The following is a 16,435-nucleotide window of genomic DNA, read 5'->3' as shown; positions in this document are numbered from 1 at the left end:
GGGTGTTGCGATGGATGTTGAGTCGGATTATGAAATTTGAATGCGTTGTGTCTTCATACATAGGCGTCATCTTATGACTCTCTTTGATAACTTATTTCCGCTGCTACTTTTGAACACTGATGTCACAAGAGTTTACTTTACTTCGTATGACTTTATTGTGTCAAATACTTTGAGACTTTATTCCGCTCCTTACTTTTGATAAACTAAAATGTTTTTGTAGACTAAAGTATTTTCCCTTTTGGAAGTTAATCAAATTTTTGCATTAAGTGTCAACTTTTATTGTGTCCCCCATTTCTTCCCCGCTCCTTAGTCCCTCCCCTCGTCACGTTTTCCCCGTCTTCACTATCCTTAGCAAGGGCGGCCGTGACAATGTAATAGTCCTTGGATCTAAGGTCATTACACATTTTGTTTGTTGAGTGGTGTGCTTTGATCTTGTCTAACGCTTTGCCTCCCAAAGGATGATTGAGACACATACCTGTGTTGGCTATATCATAAGATAAATGAAAATGGTAGTTGAGCCAAGAATGAGATTCATTCCTCGATTAGAATTTCGAGAGAACACTCAAATTCTCTATATTAATTGGTCATTAAGTCATTGGCCAATGCAAAAGATATATTCAATTAATGTAATTGAATTTGATTGAATGGGTCATTTAATAAAGATGAGATAAAGTGATTGAGCTATTTGGATGACACATGACAACTCTTAGGCTCAATCGGGTGGTTCGTGAATGAAAGGATATTACTATAAACTTTGTGTAAAGGCTTGTTTACCGAATTCACGTAAACGTCCTTCATATATCGAGCTACGCTGCCAACGCAGTTTAGGAGTTTTGTGCACACTTCGGTTAGATCGTCATCGATAATGAAGGTCTAAAGGGTCACACTATATGTGTATTTTGATCCGCTCAACGGTACAAAGTTGAAACTGCGTATTATATCTAATGCTAGTCCAAGTGGGAGATTGAAAGGAAATGTGCTAGAATTAGATTAATATGGATTAAGTAATTATAGTTGTGATACAATTATATTGATTCATGAGCCCGACAATCATAGAGCCCAAGTGACTTTTCAATTAGCTGACTCTTCATCTACTTAATAATGGTTATTTAATCTTCATTGTGGAGAATGAATAAAGTGATGAAAGTGGAGAGAACAAAAAAGACACAAGATAGAAAATACGTAAATCTTTATAGAGATAATTCCTAGCTTTCATTTACATAGCAATTGTACCGGGATAGTTCCTGCATCGGATTGGATTGCACGTGGACCTCGATAGTAGTGGATTCAACCTGCAGGATTCAGTCAATCGAAGAAAACAACACAACAAGTAAGATTTAATTCCGTTGTGTTTTACAAGCTCAACTTGCAATATTATTATAAATCTAGACCTGTTATTCTTGTATACTATTTCCGCTGCGCTCATTAGATATTTACAAGAATTCCTTACAATTACGCATACAAACACACGTACACACTATACACATAGCGTGTACACACACATAGCGCACACTCATTTTATTAGTACAACCAAACACTTAATGCACACAATGCACACCAACACACTACACATACCATACATACATTTTAAACGTACACAACATATATACACACTACCCAATGAAATTTAATGTAGATGACAAAGAAATAAATAAATAATCAAATTAATTATTTACAATAAAGAACAAAGACGAACATGAGATAGACAAAGATAATAAATAAATAAATAAACAAATAAATAATAATAATAATAATAAGAATAATAGAAATACATAAAATATATGACAGAAAAAAACACAAAAATAATAAATGCTAATAGAAAGATAGAAAATATATAACATTAGAACAATGAGAAGGAAGAAAAAGGAACTAACATAAGGGAAATGTGAAAAAAAAGAGAAAACTTCAAATGATTTAAGTGTATATAAGTACTCCTTCCGTCCCATAAAAATATGGGCAATAGATATGGCACGAGAATTAAGACAAAATTGGTAAAGTAAGAGAGATGAAGTGAATGGTATGATAAAATAAGAGAGAGGGGAGAAGAATGGAGTAGTTAAAGTAGAGTTAGTGGATAGTGAGACATACATTATTAAATTGATAGGAGTATATATTATGTATGTGTGCAGTTTGTGAGTGTGTGTGCATGTGTGCAGTATGTATAATGCGTATTGTGTGCGTTGTGCATCCACATTTTTTTCAAATTCAATTTTGTATAGATTATACACCATTTCACCAAAGGAAGGATTTGAAAGAATGGAATCAATTCCAATCACAATTTCAGTGACATTCCTATTTGCAGTTAAATTATTACTAAACCAATCCTAAAACTTCATAATATACCCTCAATTCCATAATAAAATGGAGATGATGGAAGATTGCATAAATAATGTTATTGTACTGAAAGCCTTCTGGATTTATCAATATCTGGATCGCTATCCCATTATCGATTTTTGTTTTGCAAAAGCATCTTCATGAGCAAATGTATATTGAGAATATATATTTCTCATTCACCTTCTCAAATTTTAAAGGAAGAAAGTAAATTTAAAAAAGCAAATAAAATAACTAAGAGTAATTTTTTACCTTTTGTGTAAAGAAGAGGGAGAGATACATTTTTAAAATTAAAAAAAAGAGTATAATGCCTTATCAAATAACCTTTATATTGAAGAATGAATATTTATAAAAAAAATTAAATATAGTACTTCTCCGTCCCACAAAAAATGTCACACTTGTGGGACGACACGAGATTTTAGGAGGTTTTGTTTTGTGTGTTAAATGAAAAGAGAAAATATATTTTTTATATTAATGTGAGACTAAACTTTTTTCAAAAATGGAAATGTAACATCTTTTATGGGACAAACTAAAAATGAAAGTATGACATCTATTATGGGACGAATGGTGTAGTTATTTTTGTTTTTTTATCTTTTTATTTAACTTACTAGATTCTCTTGGAGAAGGCAAAATGAAGGCCATTTTGAAAGAAAAATCCGAGTAACAAATACGGCAGTTTTATTCTTTAATTTCAATCAACTGTATATTTTGGGGGAAATTGCACCATACATACAAAATATTTTATTAGTGTTTCAAATTGATACAAAAAGTTTCAAGTTAACATATATCATACAAAATGTTTTGTTACTGTTACAAATTAATACATTTTCATTATTTAATTAACACCGTTAACTATTCTGTTTATATCTTGTTAGGAGTAGAATCTTGAATGCTCAAGATGGAAACAACGATGCTGATCATGGAGCGAGCAGTTCAGTTTCTGTTGACGCACCACATAGAAACTTTGGCGAAACTATCAGTACTGGAAATCACAACTTTGAGGATGCCAATATAGGCCGTGCTAAACCCACGACTGATGATGGAGAAGAACATTCTAAGGAACTACAGTGTACTGCAGATTCTAGTAAAGTTTCTTTACAAGGGGCGGGTGTGAGCAGAAATGATGGGGGCTCAAGTTCAGCGCCGTCTCATAAAATTAAAATCAAGTTTAAGCGTAAACAATAACTTTGTAGATGCTGGAATCATTCATTTCCCCCTTTTTTTCTAATGCAATACTATCTAGATTTACATTGTATTGTTCTATTGTTTCGGCAAATTATAAACTGTGGCCATTTTAGACTTAGACCACAAAAGTACCAGAACAGTTTATGATTCTATAATTACTGCAAACGACTACACACTTTCGGCAAGATGCCTCTTAGAATAGGAGGATTACAATCTGTGCTCTATATATGAATATTCTTGCTATTTTTGTAAGACAGCAGAATGAATACAATAGAACTTTTTCCTCTGTAGTTCCTCTACCTCCACCTCCATGCTTTTAGATGCATAAGCAATTAAAACAACCAAGACATATTTTCTAAACTAAATCACAGTCAATAGCAACCAAAACTTATAAAGTAAATAGCAACTAAAAAGCAAACAAGAAGTATAATTTAAGCAACTGCACTTAGATTTTAAGCCTATAGAAGTGGTCAATTCAAAATTAAGATTAAGATATTTGTCCAAAAACATATGCAAAAATAGTCAAGTGAAAACTAAGATGAATACATGTCATTGAGATCATTCAAAAAGGAACAAAAGTAGGCAAGACATCCACATTAAAGAAAGAGGCAAGTATCCTCTCAATTCTCAAATTTGGGAAGCTGACTTGTTATGTTTTGAGGCTCTTGTGAAATGCTAGTCATCTTTCTTCTCACTGTTAGTTTGCTTCTTCTTTCAAGAGTGCTTACACTTTCTTCTCTATGTTCTTCTCTAGCACCTCCATCAGAAATTTGTCTGCCACAAGTCCTTTTGTTATGTCCTTGGCCTCCACACTTAGAACAATTCCCCTTTATTTGTCTTGTATTGGCCACAATTTTTGTTCCATCTGTAGCTACCTTGCAGATCTGCTCATCTATTGTTTTTCTCCTGCGCTTTTGCATTCTTCCTTTCTTAGGATTCACTGGGGGTGGTTGCACAGGGAGATAACCTGAAGGTTCATAATCATCTATATCTCTAAGAGGATTTATGACATATTCATATGCAGCCTTGAATCTATCTACAGTGTAATATCCATGTACAAATTCCTCTGGATTTCTCCTTTCTTGTAAAATACAAGGAATGGTGTGCTGGCAAGGTATCCCATAAAGCTGCCATTGGCGACAACTACATGTCCAAGCCTCTAGATCAACCACATATATCTTTTCCCAGATAGCAACACTATATTTTCTAGCACCGGCTTCTGTTGCCCAACAATTAGAAGACAATCCCTTATACTTCTCAAGCTTCTTGACAATCTTGGGACAAATGGATCCAATGTACTTTTCAGCCACCTTCTTTTTCATACACATTCTTTTCATTAACTTCATTCTTATCTCTTCTAACATAGTAAGAATTGGTTGATCTCTTGCTTCTAAAATATAGCTAGAAATATAAACAAAAGTAACTTTGAGTTTTATAACCAATGATGCTAATTTCAGTATATATTAGTAATAGTGTAAAGAGAAAATAAGTACCTGTTAAAACTCTCACTATGATTGTTTAGGAGAATGTCACATTTGGAAAAATCTCTGAAGTGTGATTTAGACCAATTTTGAGGAGGCTTATTAAAAAGCCACTCCCATGCCTTGATATCTTCTTTCTTTATAAGAGCCATCCTCCTAGAAACATTCAGCTTGATATGTTGCCTTTGCTGCATTCCAAAGCAATTCCTTCAGCTCTAACCCATTTTTTATAGTAGTTGCCCTGCATAAATTCTTCCAAAAATGTCTAACACAGCATCTCTTTTCTGCATGTGGCATAAGTTCATCTAAAGCAGCAATTAATCCCTGAATTATAATATATTAATTAAGTTAGTATAAAACAACAATCAACCCCTAAAACATAATAATTAACTAAGTACCTTTTCTTTATCACTCATAAATGTCCAAGAGCCTGAATTTTCAATATTCAAATCAATGGACAAGTTCCTCACAAACCAAGTCCATGATTCTCTGCTTTCAACATCCACAACCCCATATGCAATGGGGAATATGCAGTCATTTGGATCAATTCCTAAAGCTACAAGGAGTTGCGCCTTGTATCTACCTTTCAGAAAACAACCATCTAGTCCTACTAAAGGCCTACAACCAGCTAAGAAACCTCTTTTACAAGCATCAATACATACATACATGTTTTGAAAAATAAGGTGATCAGACCATATAAAGACACTACTATTGGGGTTAGTTTTTTTCAACTCCTCTGCATAATCCCTTAGTTTGCCATACTGCTCAGCCTCTGATCTTCTAAGTTTCTCTAAAGCATGCTTTTTTGCTCTCCAAAGCTTTAATCTACCTGTTTTTGCTTTAAAGTCCACCTCCAGCTGATGGGCCATAGATTTAGAAGACAATTTAGGATCTGCTCGTAGGTGTTCTCTGTAAGTTTCACTCAACCATTTATATGTGATATATTTCTGAGGAATCTCTGCAGCACATCTGTGATTGTCTTTCAACTTCTTTATCTGTAATGCATTCTCTTTTTTGTTAATAGATGCTCTAATCATCCACCCTTCACCGTTCAAACATTTAGCATTAATCCTATCTTTTTCATCCCTCACAACTTTAACATTATACTTGTTTACAATGCCATATTGTTTAATAGTCTGCTTCAACACTTCCTTGTTTGTAAATAACATCCCATGATGGAACTTTGGGTTCTTCATATCTCTCTCAGCATTGAACACATGCCACATTGTCCTTCTTTCCTCATCACTATCACTAGAGTGAATATTTTCCATTTCATTAAACACACTCTCTTGAGCTTCATCTTCTACCCAAATCTCATCTTCTTTATCAAGAATTTCATCATATAGAGAAATAGCATCCATACCATCATATTCACTACCTCTGTCATCTCTCCCTAGATCAACATGTAGAGAAATAGCATCCATACCATCATTCAAATCATTGATATTGATATCATCTGTTAAATCGTTGTCACTGTCTTCAAATGTTAAAATACCATCCAGCTCATCAAGATTAATATCAATATCAGAATCTGCTAAATCTGCATTCATCTTATACCTATAAATTCAAAAAGACACATTTCATTTTATAAATAAGGGGAACTAAAAATTTCCATCCAAGAACTAAACTAAATAAAAATATTCCTAAGATATAGTTCATCTTCTTGAGCATAAAATGTAAAAGACCGTAGAGATTCCTCTTCTTAATTTCCATTCAAGAACTAAAAAATTCCTAATTGGAAGTTCATATTCCTAAATTTACATCCAAGAACTAAAATAACTTGATTGAAAACACATGCAAAAATGTCAAAGACTTGAGTAGAAGTGTAAAAGATGATAATATTAAACAAAAATTCCTATATTTTAATAGAGGTTCTCGACATGTAGAAGTAAATTTCCATGTTTCAATATAGCAAAAGTGAAAAAATTCTATGCTTCAAAGTAAGAAGCTTACCTAGAGAAGTTCAAGAATTTTTTTGGAGCGGACAATTCTTGGAAGTATACTTAGTGATGGTTCATCTTCTTAAGGGTAATCCTACTTCTTTTGTTATTTTACTTAAATGAAACAGAATAGTTAACAGTGTTAATTAAATAAGGAAAATGTATTAATTTGTAATAATAACAAAATATTTTGTATGATATATGTTACCTTGAAACTTTTTATATCAATTTGAAACACTAATGAAACATTTTGTATGTACGGTGCAATTTCCCCTCTATTTTGAAGCAAAATCTCAAAATCACTTCATACAAAATTATTCAGATTTCAGAAACCTCACTTTCAAGCCTCCGCATAGTTTCCTCATTTGGTGTTTTTTTCTCTTCTTCTTCTTCCGATTAACATCATGCTTGTTTACAAAGATCAGTACATGTATTACATCGATTTAGCCTAATGTTTCTTCATCGGATCTGATTATTGTTCAATTAGGCTGTAGAAACACGTTATAACCGATTCTCTGAGAAAACTGAATCCTTCTGTATGCTCATTTTGATTTACATTGCAGATAAAGCTTCACTAAATTTCGGATCTTAATTTTTACAAGTTTTGTCAACATTAATCTTGAATAGTTTTGATTATCAACGCTATTATTTCCTCCTACAGTCATATAAATCTTGAATTAACTGGTAGGTTTAGTTTTTATTTGGATTTTTGGATCTGATTCTCGTTCAATTAGGTTATTGAAACACGTTCTTAGCTCATTTTAGCACTCTGCGTGGCCATTGAAGTGCAATTTCGATTCACATTTCTGTTTTTGTTCACTTAAATTTTTGACATTTTATGTCTACATTCGAGAGGATAAAATCTTGTGTTACGATTACAAATTGAAGAAGAAGAGGAACGGCACGTGAGAGTGAGGTGGGATCGAGTGCCACGTCAGCTGATAAATGAGGACAACTGGATCATCTTATCTAACAACCAGGAGAGAGAAAGAGGAGGGAGAGAGGGGCTTGTGAGCTGGATATAAAGGAGAGAATGGAACAAAACAAGGTCATTCTTGAGAATTGTGTGAGCTTGCGAGCTGTGGTCATCGTGAGAATCCGGTGATCCGGTGATTCTCCGTTGAATGTATCGTGTTCATCTTATCCTTCTTCCTTGAGTGGTTTTAGTTCTTCTATAACTGTATCTTTTGTTCTAGTATTTCAATTCCTTTGGAAGTTAGGTAAACATTATGTTCCAGCCATTATCAATACATTTCGTATCAGTTCCTTCCTCTGAGTTTGCACATTTAATTTTGGGTTAAGTTGCATCAAATCATGGAGGTGGTGATTGATTGGAGTTCGTTGTGTGGTTATTACTCTGATACCGAAAAAAGGATGCAACAAGTGGTATCAGAGCCGTCGATCCTCGGAGGGGAAAGACGGCTTGAATCACGGCAGTTCGATGCTGGAATCACAGAGAATCGAAGGAAGTTGGAATCGTCACCTTTGAAGAAGAGGATCAGCAAGTCGAGATCCGATGGCAGCAATTGAAGGCTCGATCGGAGGCTCATTGGCGTCGCATGGATGTTATATTCGACGAATTGAAGAAAGCAATTCTAGATCTAAGCATCTCGAGCCAAGGTCGATCGATAGAGACAACGGATGCGAACTCCAGCAGCTATTGCAACACTGATTTTGAGCAATTGGAGTGTAATCAGTCTCCAGTGCAGAAAACAGAGGAGCTGGAACTGCCTCAAGTCGATGGCCCTGGATCTGTCAACCTTAAATCACGAGACGAAGGCTGGGACGTGCAACAAACAATAGCGACGGTGGACGCGGATTCGGAGCCTGCAGTCTGTCCCATTTGCTGAGATTTGTGATGATAACAAAGGTGAGGTTTCTACGATGGGAGACGATGGTTTAGTTGAGCAACTTAGTGGTGTTGTGGAGGAAGAAATTGTGAACGATGGTTTAGTTGAGCAACTTAGTGGTGTTGTGGAGGAAGAATCGTTGATGTTAGGGAAGGATGTTATTGGTAATTCTAAAGAGTTTGGGAATCATAGCAATTTTTCATTGCAATATTGTCTTGATGCAAGGGTTAGTGTTGGACAAATCGACCATGGTCAGGTGAAGAAGGGCATAGAATTAGAACGGAATCAACTCAAGGGAACTGAATGTCTATCTCATGCTCGACAAAATGCCCCAGTGAGGGAGCTGACTGTGGTTTTACCTATCTCAGCCTGTTATAGTCGGTCATTGTCGTGGCTACTCAATTGGTTTCCGAGGCCTATGGTGAAGCTGAAGTTCATGATTCAAAATGATGAAGAGATGGGCAAGGTGCAATGGGCATCGGCTAAGGCAGAGAAAGATCGGATTCATGTGGTTGTATTGGAAGAGTCAGGTTGGTTATTGGTGGAGATTATGATGCCACTGGACATGATAAAATATCTAAAGAGGATAATGGAGAATTGAAAGAGATGAGATATGGCGAGAGAGGTTCAGGGAAGACATATGGAAAGAGAGGAACGGAAGGAAGAGGGTTTGTTATTGCAGATGACGGGAATATGGAGAAGAAAGTTGTTGCACATGTGCCAATGTCCAGCGAACATGGTTGGTTGGCATCAAACTGGGATCCTAAGCCCAAGGTAAAGATGAAGCTCTTGGCACACCATGGTGAAGTGATTGAGGATGATTTGAATTCCATGGTTTTTCCAATATCAAAGGAATCCAAGGAAGCAAAGAAGCTTATGGAAACTGAATGTCTAGCAAAGGCTTGCCAAAATGCCCAATTGAGGGAGCTTGCTACCATTTTGAGTGTGATAAGGAATTGAAGAGGTTGTTTGTTAGATTTCCTAAGCCAATGGTGAAGATGAAGTTAGAATTGTTTTCGTTGCGGAAGTTGTTGAGAGAAGCCGATATGTTGGGAGTTTTGAGGAGAAAAGTTGCCTGCCAAGGCGCTCATGCTTGGAGTTTGGAGCAAGGGCTTCTAGTGACTGAGTTGATGACATTCAACTTCTCAATGCTGGCCATTGATCACGTTAATTCTGCTGCAAAGTCAAATGACATGTTCTCTGGGCTCAAATGGTGCTGTTGCTGGAGTAGGCATTGCTATGCAGCATGGTTTGGTGCATATCCAGGTTTAAAGAGCCTCAAGTATGTGACCAGATGGTGGTCGGTTCAGTACATTGATTTGAAATGGAGGAGATGGTGGTGGAGAATATCCGTCAAGCTTTTGCTCTGTGATTCCTTGAGGACAAGGAATCTTAAGGGGGATGGATTGTTACGATTAGAAATTGAAGAAGAAGAGGAACGGCACGTGAGAGTGAGGTGGGATCGAGTGCCACGTCAGCTGATAAATGAGGACAACTGGATCATCTTATCTAACAACCAGGAGAGAGAGAGAGGAGGGAGAGAGGGGCTTGTGAGCTGGATATAAAGGAGAGAATGGAACAACACAAGGTCATTCATGAGAATTGTGTGAGCTTGCGAGCTGTGGTCATCGTGAGAATCCGGTGATCCGGTGATTCTCCGTTGAATGTATCGTGTTCATCTTATCCTTCTTCCTTGAGTGGTTTTAGTTCTTCTATCACTGTATCTTTTGTTCTAGTATTTCAATTCCTTTGGAAGTTAGGTAAACATTATGTTCCAGCCATTATCAATACATTTCGTATCAGTTCCTTCCTCTGAGTTTGCACATTTAATTTTGGGTTAAGTTGCATCAAATCATGGAGGTGGTGATTGATTGGAGTTCGTTGTGTGGTTATTACTCTGATACCGAAAAAAGGATGCAACAAGTATTGATACGATCACAATTGCATGGCTTATGAGGGAAGATGAAGCTTACGAAGTTTGTTGTCAGAGCTTGGCCAAAGAGGTGGAGACGGGTGAATCTACATTGAGACTGACACAGAATTGCTTGCTGATAATAGCATTTGATGTATTGATGAGAGTGTTGTGGTGGATACGAGAGAGATCAGTGAATTATTTGTTGGAGGCTTCTGTTAAGGGCAAGAGACATATAAGATCAGAGACGGAGGCAGCTGGGGAGGGAGAAAGAGTCTTGTGCTTGAAGAGGTTGTCGGTTGTGCAAAGTCATTACCTTGGGAGTGGCTGTTCGCTTGGTCCCCTAGGCCAATGGCAAGAAGGTCAAGAGGCTTGTCTTCGTGATTCCTTGCGGACAAGGAATCTTAAGGGGGATGGATTGTTACGGTCTCAATTTATAGAGAGGAGAAGAAGCTAAGCTCAATCGGCTCAGTTGAGATGCCAGCTGGAGGGCCACGTCAGTTCAAACAGAAGTGAGAGAGAAGGAAAGTTGAGGGGTCTAAATGCAAATGAGAGAGAAGGAAAACAGATTGAGTATAAATGCAGAGACTCTCTTCTCTGATAGAGGTCATGAAAATTGTGTGTTGTGTGCGCTGAGCGCTTGGGCTAGGATCGTAGATCCGATGCATTTACCTTGGTTACTTCTTCTATCTTGTTTATCGTTATCAATTCCTATTGTATCGTCATTTCTTATCGGTTGATTATCACTTCAATATCATTCAATTTCTGCATTTTGTCTTTGTAAATTGCTGTTTTGGTGTGCTCTTTGGTTGTGGTGTGAAGTGTGGGAGAAGTGTTGCATTTCCAGCTGAGATTGAGCTGAAATCGCATCATCTTGAACAGTTTTGATGCTGGCTTTATTATTTTGTTCTTGAACACTATTATTTCCTAATAACTGTTTGAGCATGTACGAATTCGGTTTGGATCGTTAACCCTATTTTTAAATTCATCAGCGGACTTATCTACTAATGGAGGATGACAAGAAGAGGAGGAAGAAGAACAAAAAGAAGAAGAATAAGCAAACAAACGAACCAACTGAAACCGAAAAACTTGATGATAAGGAATCAACTTCTGATAGCCAGATAGGAGAGAAGTCTGATGTTAAAGTATCAGAGATTGCAGATGCGCCAAATGATGATATAGGGCACATAACTGCGGATGGGGATGGATGTCTTGCCAACGGCACTGAAGTAGTAAGTTTGTTTGGATCTCCACGTGTAATGTCATTGGTATACATTATATCGAGTTGCTGGAAATGTGATTTTATTAAGTTTTTCATCTATCTTCCCTCAAACCAACTTTGTTTATAGATAAACCTGGCCGAAGTGGAGAAACAGAATTGTCTTGATAGAGAGGTAAGGACATGATTTTGCTTTCTATTTCTGTGAGTCACTTTAGTATGTGATTTCTTGTTTTCAACATTTTTATTGAAGAACTGCTATCATACAGGCCATTCTTGAAGGAAAAGTTAACAAACTTCAGTCTGAAAAGGACGCTCAAGTACAGAAAGAGGTGGTCCGAACTTAGATGTTTTGATGTTTTAGTACTTTTGAAGTTTCATTTTTCTCTCTATCTAATCAGTGATCACTTAATTCGGTATATGTACATATGCTTGTCTTTTGTATTATCTCATGTAAAAATGTCCAGTTGATGAATGAACAAGATGGATATTCACAAAAAGTAGTATTTGCATTTGGGCTACTTGTGAATGGATTTGTTGAGAGTTGTTATTAGCTCTTTCAGTGGTATCCAATCCCTTATTCTTTTCTTGAGTTAATGACTATTTTTCTTTGCCAGGCTAGTCAAAGTGAAAAAATCAAGCTGTTAGATGACGAAAAGAACGCATTGGTGCAGAATGAGGTAGTGGAATTTTCACATAAATTAGCTTTCTTAATTATTTTTACTGTGGACGCATTGAGTTTCAAACCTTTTTAGTTAGACAAGAAACTCAATAGGGTAGTAGTATTTTGATCATATTCTCTTTTACAGGCTAGGTTAAAGGAGAGACTAGCAGAGTTGGAAAAGGAAAACAATGCATTGATCCAGAAAGAGGTAATTTCATATTATAAAATCTAGGGATTTTGGTAAATTCGTTGAATTTCTCGTACTCTCTCTGTTTTCATGTGTGAATTTTATAAATCTATAATATCCATTGATATAAATTCTATTCTTGTTACAGGGTATCTGTGAAGAGAAAATTCAACAACTACAAAAGGAAATGAATTCTGAATTGCAGAAAGAGGTAATTCTAGCTTGTTAGATTTTTCTAAGAGGGAAAGGTTTGTGGTAACCAAAAGCCTCAAGTACATATTCTATTCTTGTTATTAATTTTTTTTCACTTTTCCATGGAGTTACAGAGTTGAGACTCACATTTTCATCTGGTTTATTTTGGGGTTTCTCCGTTTCTGCAAGGAGTTTGATACATCTTGATGATTTCCTGTAATTTTTAGGCTAGCCTGGAGAAGGAAATTCTAGAACTAAAGTGTGAAAAGGATTCCTGGGCCCAGACAGAGGTGAGGTGATCCTCATCAAAATCTCGTACTATGCTGATTTCTTAAAGATTGGGACTATGCATAGTGAATTACAGATTTACAGTACATCAAAATCAGTTCTCTTTAGTAGCAATTTTATTGTTCAATATTTTACTTTCTAATTGCCAACAATCACTTCTTCGCAAATAAATTTTATTACTTAAATTTGTATGCTGATTTAAAACTTCTTCCATGCAGGCTGGTTTTGGGCCAAAGTTGAATCAGTTGGTGGACGAGGCTTCATTATTAAATTTAAAAGTGGTAAAACTTAGTCTTAGTTGACATAGAAATTAATGATTGATTTCCTCACCACACTTGAGATATTAGCTCTTTGTCTGAAATCAGAAGTATAGTTGTTTCAGTACACCAACTTACAGCTTCACCACAACAGGTGAGCCTAGAAGAAACAGTAAAAGAGATGGAAAGAGAGAGAGACTCCTGGATGCTGAAAGAGGTTCACACTGTTTTTATCTCGACTGTTATACTTGCAATGTGTTTCTGAATATTACTTTGCAAAGAAATGCTCCTCGATACCTGTAAATATAAGCAAGGATGGAACTAGCCTAACCTGATAGTTTTAAATTAGTTTGGTAGCCGTGAAGCTGAAAGGTTCAGACTTTGGTTGTTTTAGTCATACATCAATCAGTGTCCACATTTGCTGTACAGAAACCTGATCTCTCTAAAAGCACTAGACATGAGATGAAAATGTTTTGTAGCTCTTTATACTCATTAATACCTAATATTGCATTTATTAACTTTTTCTTGTGTAAATATAATTTATAAAAAAATGTCTGGAACTTTAAGAATTATTTACTTAAACCCCAAACTATCACTTTTGTATTAAAAATGTCTGGCGTCCATTATTCAACCCCTTAATTTGCAATATAAGTTTGACTCGAATAATTCTATATGGCAAAGCACTGTTGCTTCATTGACTTTTCCATTTTATTGTTCTTCCTTCCATCCATGGCGATAAGATTCAAAGACATTAATTTTCAATGTGGTTATTGTACTGTGACAGAACTCAGCAAAGGAATCTATTTCCAGCCTGACTGCTGATAACACCAAATTAAGAGCTCAGGTACCAACTGGAGAGTGTTTTCTCATATTTTTTCTGCTGTTCTACTGCTTATTTGAATAGTTTTCAAAATCAGTAGGCATTTATTGAATTTCGATCAGATATGACTGACCTAAGGTTGCAGTGTAGTTTGAAAGAGAAAAGACGACTTCTTACTGTAGCACTCTAATGCATGTAATGAAAAGTGAACTGTGTGAAAAGACTAACATTTTCATGTTTAGTATACCTCATATTTGATGAACTTATTTTGTGGAATTCCTGCTAAAGAGTATAATGTTTCTACTTAACGAACATGGCACTAATTACTCGTAAAGCCCAATTTATTCTGATAATAGAAATTAAAATCAGAGTATTGCAGGTGGAGGAGCTGGAGCTATCCAGGGACACTCTCTTTAGTGAAACACAACAGTTGAAAGAATTCGTTTCAAGTCTGCAGTTTGAGATGGACAAACAGGTAGCAACTAGCAAGATGTCTTCTCTAATCTTGCTACTCATTATCTGTTTCCTACCTTAGTATCTCAGTTTTCAAGAAGGAAGTCATTTTCTCACTTCGGTTCTGTAGATACTGTTTTTATTGGTGAACTTTATTTTCTGATTCAGACACTAGAAAATGGTCATGCAAACTACGAGGCAGAAGCTGCTAGTGCACTGGTTGAGAAATTGGTTGCAGAAAATTCAGAGCTTGTTGAAAAGGTAAGTTACCTATCTATCTGAAATTATAGTTATGGTTTCAGTCATGATAGGATAATTTACGTCTGTGGCTGTTGTTCAGGTTAGTGAATTGCACGCTGAGCTTGAACAGAGACGTGTAAGAACCGAACAATTTCCCAATGTTGGCTCAGTTCCTGGTGCTGTAAGTGCTCATTCTGCTGAAGTATCTGGTGCTAGTGAGACGATCACTGTCTCAGACGGCGGCATCCAGTCTTTGGAAGATGCCATGGTCAAAGATGAGAGGAATGACGAGCTAGTGAATGTGAAACCTGGTGTTGCAAATTCTTCAGAAATAATGGAGGAAGACGAAATTGTGCAAATTCCGTTGGATGAGAATGAAGCAGTGAAGGAAAGTAATATGGATGTGGCTCAAAATGATGACAATGTGGATGTCTCGCTCACTGATTCACCGTTGGTTGGCGCTCCGTTCCGTTTGATATCATTTGTAGCTAGGTATGTTAGTGGAGCTGATTTAGTGAATGCCAACACTGGCTGATCAGACTAGTTGGCAGACTGAAGCAGAGATTTTTTTGGAATAGATAGAGAGAGAGAGAGAGAGAGAGAGAGAGAGAGAGAGAGAGAGAGAGAGAGAGATACAGCCATAGCAAGTTTTGTAGAAAGAGCTAGTCATATTTATACAGTTTTCTGTTTTGTAGATTAACAATGTAGATTGATTAAGCTACTGTTACTGACTTGTTACATACGAATATTTAATATAGAAATCGAATTGAGAAAGGATGGTTACATTATGGAGCTGCTATTGAGGCCAATTCGTGAGTTTTGTACCGAATGGATATCCATAGAGATGGGATTAATATATATGCTCACCACAACTATACCAATCTCAATAATCCCTTGTGTTTTTATTTTTGTATGCTATTATCTGTTGACATAATAATAGTGGGATTAGTGTCAAAATAGGATGCAATATTTCTCACAAAAATTCCTGAGTTTGGTATTATCATCAATTCAGAAGGTGGGATGAAAATGGGTGAGAGAATCAAGTGTAACACAAGTATTGTCTCGCCTCTCTCCTCCCTTGTTCCTATACTACTACCAATAATAATACCTAAAGCCATAAAGGGATTTAAGGCATCGATTATAATGCAACATTCTCGTTTGTGTTAATGTTATGTTGTTATATTTATTCTTTAATTAAAGTCATTTTTAATCTTGTGTTAATGTTTTTTTTCCTAAAGTACTTATAATTTGTGATCAATGCATCTTAATTATTCTCTATGTAACAAAATAAACTTTTAAATATTTTTGAAATCTAAATACTTACTACTCTACTTATATCACTTTTGTATATAATATTTTCGATGATTTTGAATGTATATAATATTTACAATAATTTTATATTTTAACATGAATAAT

At 35.9% G+C, this 16,435-nt stretch overlaps 2 protein-coding genes across 4 annotated transcripts; one reads left to right on the top strand and one right to left on the bottom strand.

The window, feature by feature from the left end:
- Positions 1-4,136: 4,136 nt before the first annotated feature.
- Positions 4,137-6,547, bottom strand: LOC121765526. The gene is made up of 4 exons (XM_042161749.1): positions 5,396-6,547; positions 5,268-5,321; positions 5,010-5,185; positions 4,137-4,917 (listed from the first exon to the last, which is right to left on the bottom strand). The coding sequence occupies exons 1-4, from the start codon at positions 6,545-6,547 to the stop codon at positions 4,137-4,139; spliced, it is 2,163 nt and encodes a 720-aa protein (XP_042017683.1).
- Positions 6,548-7,237: 690 nt separating this feature from the next.
- Positions 7,238-15,807, top strand: LOC121746589 (protein hook-like). 3 transcript variants are annotated; one of them, XM_042140499.1, is made up of 14 exons: positions 7,238-7,367; positions 11,692-11,931; positions 12,049-12,093; positions 12,188-12,250; positions 12,536-12,598; positions 12,728-12,790; positions 12,918-12,980; positions 13,189-13,251; positions 13,468-13,530; positions 13,661-13,723; positions 14,291-14,350; positions 14,706-14,801; positions 14,948-15,040; positions 15,120-15,807. In XM_042140499.1, the coding sequence occupies exons 2-14, from the start codon at positions 11,707-11,709 to the stop codon at positions 15,552-15,554; spliced, it is 1,395 nt and encodes a 464-aa protein (XP_041996433.1). In that variant the 5' UTR covers positions 7,238-7,367; positions 11,692-11,706; the 3' UTR covers positions 15,555-15,807. The 3 variants fall into 3 exon arrangements, with proteins under 3 accessions (XP_041996433.1, XP_041996418.1, XP_041996425.1); XM_042140484.1 differs by having other exon boundaries at positions 7,250-7,985; XM_042140491.1 differs by lacking the exon at positions 7,238-7,367 and adding an exon at positions 10,246-10,375.
- Positions 15,808-16,435: the final 628 nt, after the last annotated feature.

Source organism: Salvia splendens, chromosome 1 (genome assembly GCF_004379255.2).
Source record: "Salvia splendens isolate huo1 chromosome 1, SspV2, whole genome shotgun sequence".
NCBI lineage: Eukaryota > Viridiplantae > Streptophyta > Magnoliopsida > Lamiales > Lamiaceae > Salvia > Salvia splendens.
This window is presented reverse-complemented; position numbering and strand designations above follow the sequence as displayed.